Source organism: Condylura cristata, unplaced genomic scaffold, assembly GCF_000260355.1.
Source record: "Condylura cristata isolate star-nosed mole 26May11 unplaced genomic scaffold, ConCri1.0 scaffold00017, whole genome shotgun sequence".
Taxonomy (NCBI): Eukaryota; Metazoa; Chordata; class Mammalia; order Eulipotyphla; family Talpidae; genus Condylura; species Condylura cristata.
Window position 1 is genome coordinate 23380398 of NW_004567118.1, and position 12645 is coordinate 23393042.

At 40.1% G+C, this 12645-nt stretch overlaps 1 protein-coding gene across 1 annotated transcript; it reads left to right on the top strand.

The window, feature by feature from the left end:
• The first annotated feature begins 789 nt into the window (after positions 1–789).
• On the top strand, positions 790–12400 carry TVP23B (Golgi apparatus membrane protein TVP23 homolog B). Its single transcript, NM_001281943.1, has 7 exons — positions 790–818; positions 4339–4421; positions 5536–5680; positions 7915–8004; positions 9192–9323; positions 10628–10756; positions 12374–12400. Exons 1-7 carry the CDS (start codon positions 807–809, stop codon positions 12398–12400), a joined length of 618 nt encoding a protein of 205 aa, NP_001268872.1. The 5' UTR covers positions 790–806.
• Positions 12401–12645: the final 245 nt, after the last annotated feature.

Here is a 12645-nt window from a genome sequence, read left to right on the forward strand (position 1 = left end):
CTGTAGGGTAGCATTTCCCACTCACGCTTGAGAAAAGAAAAGGAGGTCAGAAAGGTAATTGGTAAGAGGAGGATCCTGGACTCAAACCCAGGTGTTCAAATTCCAGGACCCACGTTTTCAACTTGTCTATTCCGGTTTTTTAAAAAATACATTATAGAAGGACAGGCTTACTAGGAAAAGGAGAAAGGAAAAGGAGCACCCGCATAGTCAGTCACAGGTGGCGGGAGAGCAGCTCCTGGTGTTTTCCACTTATATTACTCTCCATACTCTAGAGTCTTTCTGCCATGTTCTTCACAACTTTTTCTCTCTTTGCAGGAAAACATTTATTTTCCAACTGCTTTTGTACAGTAATACAGTACAGAAATATATACAAAACATTCAGACAAAATGAAACTATGGAGTGATAAAGCCCCCTTCCCCAGCCTTTCACCTTTAGGGCTGGTGGAAACGATCCCGCTTAGGTAGCAACGACATCTCCCCGTGTCCGGCCACTGAGTTCCCACCCAGAAGCCCACCGCCACACTCGGCTGCTTGCTAGCGGCTTTTGTCTCCAGCAGACCAGGACCCGCACCGCGTCTCGCCCCGCCCCCGATCTCGCCCCGCCCCCGTCCTAGGCAGCTCTAGCCCCGCCCCACCATCCAGTCCCACAAGCGCTCCTCCCTCAAGGTGCGTAAGCGGAAGTGGGAACTGGCTCGGGTTGGTTCCTTGATTCCCCTGGCCGGTGGTGATCTGGCTGTCTCAGTTCTAGTCCCCGCCCGGCGGCCCGCTGACGTGGCTCCCGGAAGTGGGGCTGGCGCTGGGACGCCATGTTGCAGCAGGTGAGGGGCTATGGCTGCGGGAGGCGGGTGGTGGCGGCCGAGGCCGGGCCTGCCGGGTCCGAGGGGTGCGAGCCGAGCGTCCTCTGGGCGTTGTGTCGGTTCTCCAAACCCAGCCTGCTGTCTGAGCCCCAGCGGGCGGAGGACCAGGGAGCGCAGCTGGGGATCCCAGGCCTCTGCTGGCGGGGCACCCAGGCGGCGCTTAGGAAGGACAGCTTGCTTTGAGGTGTGGAGAAGCGCTTTATTGAGAAATGACGCGATCTGGCTCGCCCCCTCTTGCCACCGGGGCTGCAGAAATCCTCACTTGTGGCGTGGGGTGGTCTCGAATAAAGACACCACTATTCTTGGACAGCGACGGGAAGGAGGAACATCCTGACTCTTAGGGGTACAGCAACTCTGTAGTGAGACACCGCCAGGATCTTGCCTTTAAGATTTTCATGCCAAATAAACGTTGGTGATGGTCCGTCCACTTACCCGAATCATATCATGCCCTTAGAGTTTCAGGTTAATTTACTGCCCACAGGTTTAAGATTAGCAAAGGTTATTCTCTTCCTATTCAAGTTTTTAAATTGAAAAGCAGTGTTTGTAGTGCCTTTTCACTTAGACTATCATAGATATTTTTTCTTATTGAGGAATTACCGTGACTCAGGCAGTGATCTGGGCCCCAGAACGGCTGTGACCCGTACAGGTAGTTTCTTGGCCTTGAATTGCAGGGTGAGTTGGAGGGCACTAGCGCTTGTCAAGGGATTAGGCGTGGAGACATGTTACGGGACTAAAGATATTTTCATGTAATAGCAACACAGGGTGGTGTAATATCAAGTGTTGAGAATATGACCACCGTAGGATTTATGATCACAAAGATCACTTTGAGGAGGTGACTTGATGGAGAAAATCCAATGATTGTTAAATTTGGCTTTAGAAGCTGCAGCCTGGCGAAGAAAATCAGCTGTGTTGACTATACCCACTGTGGATTTGTGATCATGAACTTAAAGTGAACGCTTAATGCTGCCAGACAGTCATCGCTGCATTTCCATCATCCCCTCACTCTCCCATCATCTAAAAATTCTCCCTTTTCAAACCTTCAAGCATGTCTTCCTTATTCTCTTATTTGGAAGATAGTCTTGCTTTTTGTTTTCGCTGGAAAGTGGAAGCCCTCAGAGTTTTCACACCTGTGCTTTCTGCATCTTTGCTCACACCTCTCTTATCATTTGCTTTTCTCTCAGTTGAACTGTTTGGGTTCTGTTATCATAAAAGTCCCCTCTACTTGTTCATCTCCTCTTGCCTGCTAGAAGGTTTTGGTTAGCAATTCTCACTTTTCTTGCATTCAGTTTTTCCCATTTATAAGCTGTCCACAGCAGTATATAAGCATTCTTTAATTTCTCATCTTAAAAATAAAAACTCCATTGCACCTGCCCTTTCTGCTACCACCTCATTCTTTGCCTTTAAAAGATATGTCTACAATTAATTTCTTAATTCTTTCTTCTATTCATTCTAGCCAGATTTCCCCCCTCTTCCCGCTGCCATGCTGAAGCTGCTATGTTTATGTCATTGATCAGGTGTTAGAAATATTGGTCATTTTTCAGTGACCAGCATTTTGCACAGTTGACCACATCCTCTTCCTGCATAGTCTTTCTTTGGTTCTCTGGACACTACCCTCCCCTGGTTCAGCTGTTTTTTTCTTTTTCTAGTCCCCATGGCTCATTCCTTTTTACTTTTCTGATCTCTAAATACTAGTCTCCAGGTTCTGCCTTTGGCTTCATTTTTTAGCTGCTCAGTACAAAAACTTTGGGATCTTCCCTTTTCTTTTATCTTTACTTAGAACCAACTCTTTCAGTTTCATACTGAAATGTATTTCGAGTCAGGCTGCTTTTTACAACCTCCACTGCATGTACCCTTGAGCAAACCATTACTTCTTGGCTCCATTATTGGGTTAGCCTCAAAACAGGTCTCCCAGCGCTGTGCCTTTTTATTTCCTTCTTGCCTTGCCTCCGGATTCTTAATGCAGTAGGCAGACTTTTCCTTTCAACACATGAAGCAGAACATGCCAGTTCTATGCGTTGGACACTAGTGGTTCACCCCTCACTTAATTTTTTCTAAGTTCTTATTAGTACTAGCATCTTGAACTTACATGTCCAAAAACCAAACTTCTGATTTCACCCTGAAATATGTTGCTCTCATATTATTCCTCATCTTAGTAATGCAACTCCAGGAGTGTAGAGCTATTTGTCTGTTTCCTGTACCACTTAAACAATGACTGTCATGCAGTTGGTAATCAGTATTGATTAAATAAGTGAGAATAATCTTTCAAAGAACAGCCTAGGAGAAAAGAGTGTTCTCGGTAGAATGAACCACAGTATAAAAGGATGCTGTGGGGGCACAAATTCGACCTGGTTAAGGAACTAAAAACATCAGTCTCACTGGACTTTGTTAATATATAGTTTTCCTATTGCTGCTGTACAAATTATCATAAACTTAGCTTGATACAGATTGATCGTAAAGTTCTGGTCATCAGAAATATCTGCACAGCGGGCTAAAATCATGGTCTTAGTGCTCTGTTCTTCTTAGCTAGGAACCTAAGATTTGTCCTTGCTTTTCCATTATCTAGAGGCCATCTGTTCCTTAAGAGACTTGTTTGTAAGCATCTTTTAATTCTTCAAATCTCTGTAATATTCACTGTAGTCAAACTTGGCATGTGCTCTCTCCCTCCAGCTTTAGTGTCAGCATCGCTGTATCTTCAACTCACCCTCTCTCTGGTGCATTTTCATTGTCTCAAACCTTCTCTGGACCGCCTTGTGTAGTCTCTACAAGGACGATTCAATGTGGTTGAGGTGATGGTGAATTGCAGTGTGTTGAGGTGTGAGCCACTCTTACAAGCCTAAGGTTGTGAAAGGAAGGAGTGCTCTCAGAAGGAAAGTAGAAGGTAAAAGGGAAAAGACTCAGGGCCATGGTTTGAAAAATACCATTTTCGAGCTAAAAATGATACCCGAGGAGCTTTACATGCTGATTAGAAAGCTGATAAAAAGACTTGAAGATAGAAGAAAGTGTAAATACAGGGAAAACCAATAGAACATATCCCTGGGAGAGAGAGAAAAAGGTTTCTCAGTAACATAGTTACATAGTTGATTTAACCTTGGCTAAAAGAAGGAATTGTGGGAAAGGGTCAGGATAACAAGGATGCAGTCAGGTGATTTTGTGAATCCTGATGGCCTCAGCTTTCTCTCACTGTGAGAAAGCAGCTGGGAATAAATGTCATAATTTGTGGAACCATTATCACTGTAGTGATTGTCTCACAGTGCTCAGCAGCTTGGGTAGGGATGGATGTGACAAGCACTTGGAGTCCCATGAGGAGCCAGATGTGTGTGAGTGTGTGTGTGTGAAGGAATTGCACATGACTTTTCCCTGGGGTAATAAATTCTGCATGGATCTGACCAAGTCTTCATTTTATTTGCCATTTTTGACTAGCATGCTTCCTTGCTCGAGGTGGGTTTTATTTTGTTTCATGGATATTTAATTTTCCCACTAGGACAGTAATGATGACACTGAAGATGTTTCACTGTTTGATGCAGAAGAGGAGACACCTAACAGGCCAAAAAAATCCAAAATCAGGTATGAGGATAAATGCGGTTCTTTCCATAAATGGTACCTGTTGTTGGGATCCACGGCAGTGCTTGTGCTTTGAGTAGTGTATATTGCCAGTTTGATCTTTAGTCTGAGGAAAAAATGACATTTTAGATTTTCTTGGGAAGAACTAGCTTATGGAATTTTACTCAATACTGTTAGTAAATCTGCAAATTCAGTAATTTGGATGATGGCGTTTTAAATTCTAGCTGCTATTTATCAAGAATGTATCATTTCTTTAGATATATTTTGGAAATATTCTAAATATTAAGAATATGTCAAATATTCAAAATACTCTAAATATTTTTTATTTTGAGTTACTGTGGAAATTTCTGAGTTGCATTCTTTTTATAAATCAACATGAAAATACCAAATCAAACATATTTCTGTCCTAAATTTAGTTCTCTTTGAAGAAATTCACTTAATGAAATGAAATTCTTGCTGAACTTTGAAAGCATTATGTAGGTGAGAGATACCAACCACATGACTTCATTGCTAGGAAATATTCAGAATAGGCAAATGTGTAGGACAGAAAGTACACTAGTGACTGCTTAGGGCTGGGGCCTAGGGGGTGTAAATGGGATGGGGTTTCTTTTGGGGGTATTAAAAATGTTCTAAAATTGATTGTGATAATGTGTACATTTTGTGTAAATAACAAAACCCACTAAATTATATACTTTAAATTGGAGAATTGGACATTATGTGGATTGTATCTCAGTCCTGATGGTGACTTAATCCCTAAAGCAATTGCGGAGGGAGGGCTTAGGAATTAATTTGATTTTGGGACATGTAAAAATAGGATTCAAATCCTGAGTAGAGTTTTTTCCCCCAAGCTTGCTAAAGTTTTCATTATATATTTAGTGTAAGTTTATATTTAGTGAGATGTTAAAGTCACGTTATGTAGTGTGTTTTCTGTGACGACAGCAGGCCTCATCTTAGGAACAGAGAGGCAAGGCAGGCAGCTTGCTTTTTATTTTCCAAGTCATTTTTTTTGACAAAACTCTGCATGTTATGCTATGGCTGAAACATTTTTCATCTGCATTTGCAGGACTTGTATAGTAAAATGTAATCGCTTTTCTTTTATTTATGCTTTGGTTTTCAGACACCCAGTGGCATCATTTTTCCATTTATTCTTTCGCATCAGTGCAATTATAGTCTATCTTCTCTGTGAATTGGTCAGCAGCAGCTTTATTGCCTGTATGGTGACAATTATCTTGTTGTTATCATGTGACTTTTGGGCAGTCAAGGTAGGTTTGATTGCTTTTATTTAAAAATTGTATTTAATATGATGAGGTTGAATAACATGTAAATGGTAAAATAACTTGACACTCCGAATTTTGGATTGTTGTTAATTCATCTTCTTGTCGCTATAGGTCTCATTTGTGTTCAAGTGCCAGGTATTTCAGATCACATGTAGGTTATCAGGCCATTGACTTACCTGTGTCATTCACACCCTACATTTTGCTTCTAATCCATAGCACTGGTTTTGCTTCAGGTTTACCTCCTGGTGTGCCATGTAGGAGTTTTAGAGGACCATGGGTTTGTGGTGGTAACATATATCTGAAGTAAAGTGACCTTGTACCTCTGAATCATATCTGTACTGTATACCAATGTTACTCAGTAAGAAATCACACACACGCACACAAATAAAAGAAGATCCAAAGTGTCTACCAACACTTAAGGAGTGTTTGCCATCCATCACTGGCAAAGGCTCCTATGTGTGCTCTAGGTGATGTTTTTCAGCCAGGGTCTATTTGTCCCTTGGGACATTTGTCAATATCTGAAGACATTTTTGCTTCTTATCGCTGTGGTAGGGAAGTGTGTGCTATTGGAATTTGTGAGCAGAGGCTAGGGCTGCTGCTAAACATTTTAGGATGCACAGGACAGCTCCTAGCAACAAAGAATTAGCTGGCCCAAAATGTCAATAGTGCTGAAGTTGAGAAACCCTGTTGTAGTAGTTAGAAAGGGCATATTGGGTGGAGAGATCTCTTTAAAGGAAGAAATAAATAGTGATACAGTTGTTTCAATATTTGTGACATTAATGAAGAACAAGCAGAGCTCGAGAAGGGAGGATAGCTTAAAGTTTCTTTCAATGTTATAGCCTGTATACTAACAAATAGAGTAAAAAGTTAAATAATGGTTTTAAAATTTCAATGGTAACTGTATGGTTACCATTTACAATTATCTTGTTATTTGACTTTTGGGCAGTCGAGGTAGGTTTTTATTTAAAAATTGTATTTAATATAATGAGGTTGAATAATATGTAAACAGTAAAATAAATTTAAAATTTAAAACAAATTATATGTTATTCACAACTTTGGAGAAGACAAGAAGCAACTAAAACATAGTTCAGACAAGAAAAGTTAAACAAAGCATTTGTTAGGAAGCTTAAAGGTAGTGGCACAAGGTGGTAGAAGTAATAACACATTAGGTAGAATAGTTAGTGCAGCCCAAAAGAGCTAATAAAATCTTCACATTGGGAAAAAGTAAAAGAAGGCAATGATAGCCTTAGATCACTTTAGACAAAAAGAAAACATGGCGTACTATTATCAGATAGCATAGAAATGAAAGCACGACAGCATTAAATGGAACAAAAAAAGTCATTTACGAATCACAGAGAGGATCCTTCACAGAATGACATTATATCAGACTGTATAGTGAAAACTGTTAAGAAGCTCTAGGTAAAGATGGAAGGAATGTGAATGTGGTAGGGATTTGACAGAAATGTTGTCTTAACAGATCAAAGTAACAGATAAATAAGGTCTAAAGATCTGATCGGTTTTATAACTGGTATTTGGAGCTTTGTAAGTACAGGGATAAGGCTTTCTTTTTAAAAATTGATTAAATAGCACTATGAAGTAAATCCAAAAATTGCCCACCCGTGTTTTTTAGACTAGTGCAACAAAACTAGAAATTAATTAAAAATGGTTGTCAGAGTTAGAATTTTATTTTTTAAAAAGGCAACCTGCTAAATATCTTGACTTGAGGAAGAGACCAAAACAATGTAGATCATTTACACTCCAGCTTCAGAGTGTGTCTAAAGTTAAGCCTAGAGGAAAAAAACAAAGGCTCCACTTAATAACCATCACATGTGGAGGGGTAGAATTTTAACATTCAGCCCAGAACAACCATTGTTAGCAACACATAGTTATATATTCAGCTATAACCATAAGTATAGGAAAAAGTAGGTCCAGCAACTAAAGAACAAAGATTTAAGGACCATGAGGGGCTGGAGAAAGGACAGGGATCCATGAGGGAAAAGAGAAAGGCAGTGTTTAGATGTGCTCGCCCTCTCACTTCCACCGGTGCCAGTCCTGCAATTGCCATTCAGTGTTTTGTCCAGGCCCAAGGATGAAATGGTATTGATTGGATATTGTGGAGGTATTGCTGAAGATTTTTTTGTTTGTGAAATGTTGCACTAAGATATGATCTTGAAATAAATTTTTAAAAATACATGTATATATATATTAATCTTTACCAGAATGTCACAGGTAGACTGATGGTTGGACTACGTTGGTGGAATCATATTGATGAAGATGGGAAAAGCCATTGGGTGTTTGAATCCAGAAAGGTAAATGGATCTGTACTCTCTTTTTCAAAAGTGTTAGTCAATAAATTATGTAGATTACATTTGAGTATTTTAGGATTTTAAGATTAAAATTTTAAGATTAAAGTACTCTCTTAGTGCATGTTTGCACTAAGCCAGATGGCCTTGCCTTCTATGACTTACTACATTTTTCTGTCTAGTTCAGACAGGAAATAAAGTATGCATAGCAAAGAAAGTCCTCTGAGAGGACTTGGGGTTAGAGTTTATGCTGTGTGCCAAGCTGCTGACCAGGGGCTGCTGATAAGGATCTTTTCTGACTATCCTCAACTTTGTGTTGCCCAGTCTGGTGTCTCCTGGTTTTTCTCTACCTAGCATGTCTTTGCTCCCATGGTCCTTTTCTGTTTGTGGGCAGAAATGCAAAGTATGGCAGCTGGGTAGAAAATCTGAATTGAGGCAGTCTATTTAAGCCGATGTCTTCAGGAACCCTACGAAGACCCTGATCTGTTGTGGGTTAGCTGATCTGTTTTGGATTAGCTGCTTGTCTGTCTATAATGAACATTCAATTTCCCTTTGAAAATTAGTTTGAGAGGCAGAGGACAAAAATCTTGGAGATTACTTTGACAAGTACTTCCCAGAAAGTAGCACTATGCTCAGTGAGCCCGTATTCCTGTATATTTTAAATTCTACCTTAGAAATAACTCACCACCTTTTTAAGTTCTTAAGTGTTGTTAAGACATTGATTATATACTCAAAATCCTTTGATTCCCCCTCTTTCTCTAGATCTTGATTTGTCCTATTAGTCTCCAGGATAACCATAGCCTTGATTTCCTTGGTCTTCACCTAATCAGGTATTATCACACCTTAAGGAATCATGTCTCATAAGGTGTAATTCAAAGCTTCCTTATTGATGCATAGTACAAGTGCAGTATGAATTGAAGCCAAACTTTAGGAGTCTTTACTATTCTAGGTCATCCATTCTGCCTTGAAGATGCAAAATTTTCAGAGTTAAAAAAAAAAAAAACAGTTCTTAAAATTTAAAGCCAGTTCCTAGGATTCAATATGGTAGGTCTACAAAACTTATTTGGGAAGTGATTCTAATTTAGGACTTGGGTTGTCTTTGAATTTGAAGGTAAGGTGTTTTCATTTCCAAAGCTAAACTTTTTACTGATACATATCTCAGCAGTGGTTATTGAATTCCTGTTCTTTTGTAGGAATCCTCTCAACAGAATAAATCTGTCTCAGAGGCAGAGTCAAGAATCTTTTGGTTAGGACTTGTTACCTGTCCAGTGCTGTGGGTGATATTTGCCTTTAGTGCACTCTTCTCCTTCAGAGTGAAGTGGCTGGTGAGTATCAATGTAGCACGATTGAATAATACATCAAGATGTCTGGTGAATTATCATCATAAACAACCATCTGTGTTTACATTAGGTACCTTGAATAGGCAACTCCAACATGTGTGTCCCAAGTTCTGTTTTCCAGCTCTGCTTCTCTCCTAAGTACTAGAGGACAAAGTACTGTTAAAGAAGCCATTACACCGACTATCTAAGTATCTAGTAGCATTTTGATGTAGCCTCTGTTCTGTAGTGGTTACCATATTTATCGCATTATTATTTTGCTGAATGGGACTTCAGTAAATGTCAAACAAACATGCTTAGCTTTGCTTTGTAAGTAATAGAGTGGTCTTTTCTGAAAATATGAGTTGGTAACCTATTCTGTTTTTCTATAGAAGTTTACTGGCTTCTATAGTAAATTTGCCCAAAATTTGGTGACCTAACAGTATTTTATTATCTCATAGTTTCTCTGGTTCAGGATCTTGGAAGGATTTGTTTGTGAAGTTCTGACTTGATAGTAGTTGTAGTTAGTTGCTAAGAATTTCTGGGGGGTGGAAGGCATGTCTTCTAAATGAAGTTCCATGACCTCACTGCATGATTTGTCCATGTGGCTAGTTTGGGCTTTTTCACACATGGCAGTCTCATGCGGTTAAACTTGGAGAGTCACAGCTCCAACTGGGAGTATTTCAGCTGGCAAGTTGAACTCCTTTGCTAGGGCTGCCATTACAAAGTACCACAGTCTGGGTTACTTAAACAGGATTTTATTTTCCTGTCGTTCTGGAGGCTGAAAGTGTCAGCAGGGTTGGTTTCTTCTGAGACCTCTTTCCTTAGCTTGGCTTCTCTTTGTGTCCTTGGATAGTCTTGTGTACGTATCCTAATCTCTGATAGAGACACCAAGTCATACTGGATTAGGGTTTACTCTAGAGACCTCATTTTACCTTGATTGCCTCTTTAAAGGCCCTTCTCCAAATATATTCACATTCTGAGGTATTGCAGTTAGGGCTTCTAGAATGAATTTGGGGGACCCATGGAAAATGTCACAGAGAGAAAAGACTCTCCCACTGCATGCCTGAGGAGCTGCTGCGGTATCTCACAAAGCATATGCGTTCAGTAAATACTGGTTGGATGGAAGAAGCACTGTGTGTGTGTACTGGAGAGAGGTCTGTTCTGACAAGTTAGGGAGTTTTGTTGGCATAATCCTGCTTTGTAGAGCTTTATCCTTCTCTTTCCCGTGACAGTTTGCCTTGTCTCATCTCTGGCATAGAGAAAGGTCAATTTTCAGACAGTAAATTTTTGATTATTTTTCCTTTTCCTAGGCAGTGGTTATCATGGGTGTAGTCCTACAAGGTGCCAACCTCTATGGCTACATCAGGTGCAAAGTGGGCAGTAGAAAGAATTTAACCAGCATGGCTACATCATATCTTGGAAAGCAGTTTTTAAGACAAGTAAGTGTTTCCTGGATGTGAGGGTAATTTTGATGTGGACAGTGACCAATGGAATGATTTCAGACTCTTACACAGATTAATTTTTTTTTTAAAGATTTATTTATTTACGCATACAGAACTGGGATACAGGCCAGAGGTACAGGGTGAGAGGATTCACCAGAGACAGAGTGGGGAGCAGAAAAGGCTGATTGATGAAGTACACTGCTGAGGGGAGCAGCGGGTGGGTCAGGAGAGGTCTGCTGTACCATGTGAGTCACCTCTGAGGTGGGGATCGAACTCATGCTGAGGTGGCTTTAGTTTCTTAGTGCTGTGCTTTAACCTGTTGAGCCACCAGGAAGGGTCCACACAATTTGATTTTTATGAAATTAAATTAAAGTAAAAAGTGAGTTTCTTAAGTTACAAATTTATTTAAATATGAACGGATGAACCAAGGTACTTTAATTCTTTTTTTTGAGACTTTTAGGACTTTCTAGAAGTATATTGTCAGTGTCCTGAAATTATTTTAAAGCTAGAGGGGTATATCATTGATAAAAACTTATTTTTTAAATCATCTAAGTACAATTGCTTTCCATTAATTTATGATGGCTTGAGATAAACAGCTTTGAATACTGTATTAAATCTTGAATTTTTTAAAGAGAACATACAGGTTTCACTGCAGTTCTATAGGAATTTAAATCAGGGTGTTCAATGGGATGAGTGGTATTTATGAGTAAATAATAATTGTTTGAATCTCTTGGGGAAAATTGACGAGGTCTTTGAGTAATGCCTCACCTGTGTTTTCATGTGGTGGGTTGGGCAGGTAACATCATATAGGGCAGTGGCTCTCAAACTTGAGCGAGCGTCAGAATCACCTAAAACGGATGGTTGGGTTCTGCCCCTAAAGTTTCTTTCTTTTTATTTTTAAAAAAATTATTTATTTATAAATACAGAACTCGGGTACAGCCAGAGGTGTGGGGAGTGAGAGGATCCACCAGAGATGGAATGGGGAGCAGGACAGGCAGATATAGCTGATGGGAGCAGTGGGCTAGTCAGGAGAAGTCTGCCACAACATGTGGGTCACTTCCCTGGCCAGGGATTAAACTCGTGCTGCAGGGCTCAACCCAACTCTCCTCTTTTGCAGTTCATTATTCTTTCCATTCTACTTTCTTTTAAATGAAAGATAAAGGGGTAGAGAAAATGACTGTTCTTGTAGGGGGAACATACTTCTCCCCCTGAGAGATTTTTGCATAGACCCAGTATTCTGTGGTCCCCCTTATGGTAATTGTTGTATCTGTGCTCAATGGGGCTTTTTCTTATGATTTTTTGTGCTTCTGAAGCAGAGGAGGGAGACTGAATGAGATGAAATTGGGTCTTGAGCCTGACATGGCATGGATAGGTTAGTAGACTAAATGGCACCTGGAGATACTCCCCCCTCACCCCCAAAATGAGAGTGACTGACTGGACTTTTGGGTGGGTCCATTGGTTTCCTTCTCTCATAGGTCACATAATTGGACTTAGCATCTAAAGTAACTCAGTAGCTGGTTCTGCTTATAAATATAGAATATTTTCCAGACCCTGTGCTTTGAAGTTATATTGGTTGAAATAACTTAATATTAAGGAGTTCTTTCTCTTTTGCAGAACACTGGAGACAACCAGACTTCCTGAAGAGAAAGAAAGCTTGTATGTTCTGTTTCATTGAGAAACAACTGAAGATCTTCTTGACTCAAATTTCTAGAGCTCACTACATGTTGCAAAGAGGAGGGCGTGTTTTTCCATTCAAAAATTTACTTAGAAAGGAAAGTAGTTTTCATATTATGTTTTTATTTTCTTTCTAGCATTTGGGGCTTGAAAGCATGGTGTTGCTAGAAGCATTGTCAAAATTTGGTTCATGGTGTACATGTGTATGCATC

Coding starts and splice junctions, on each gene's coding strand:
- TVP23B (NM_001281943.1), top strand. Junction 5,681..7,914: donor GTGACTTTTGGGCAGTCAAG/GTAGGTTTGATT, acceptor AATCTTTACCAG/AATGTCACAGGTAGACTGAT. Junction 8,005..9,191: donor GGGTGTTTGAATCCAGAAAG/GTAAATGGATCT, acceptor GTTCTTTTGTAG/GAATCCTCTCAACAGAATAA.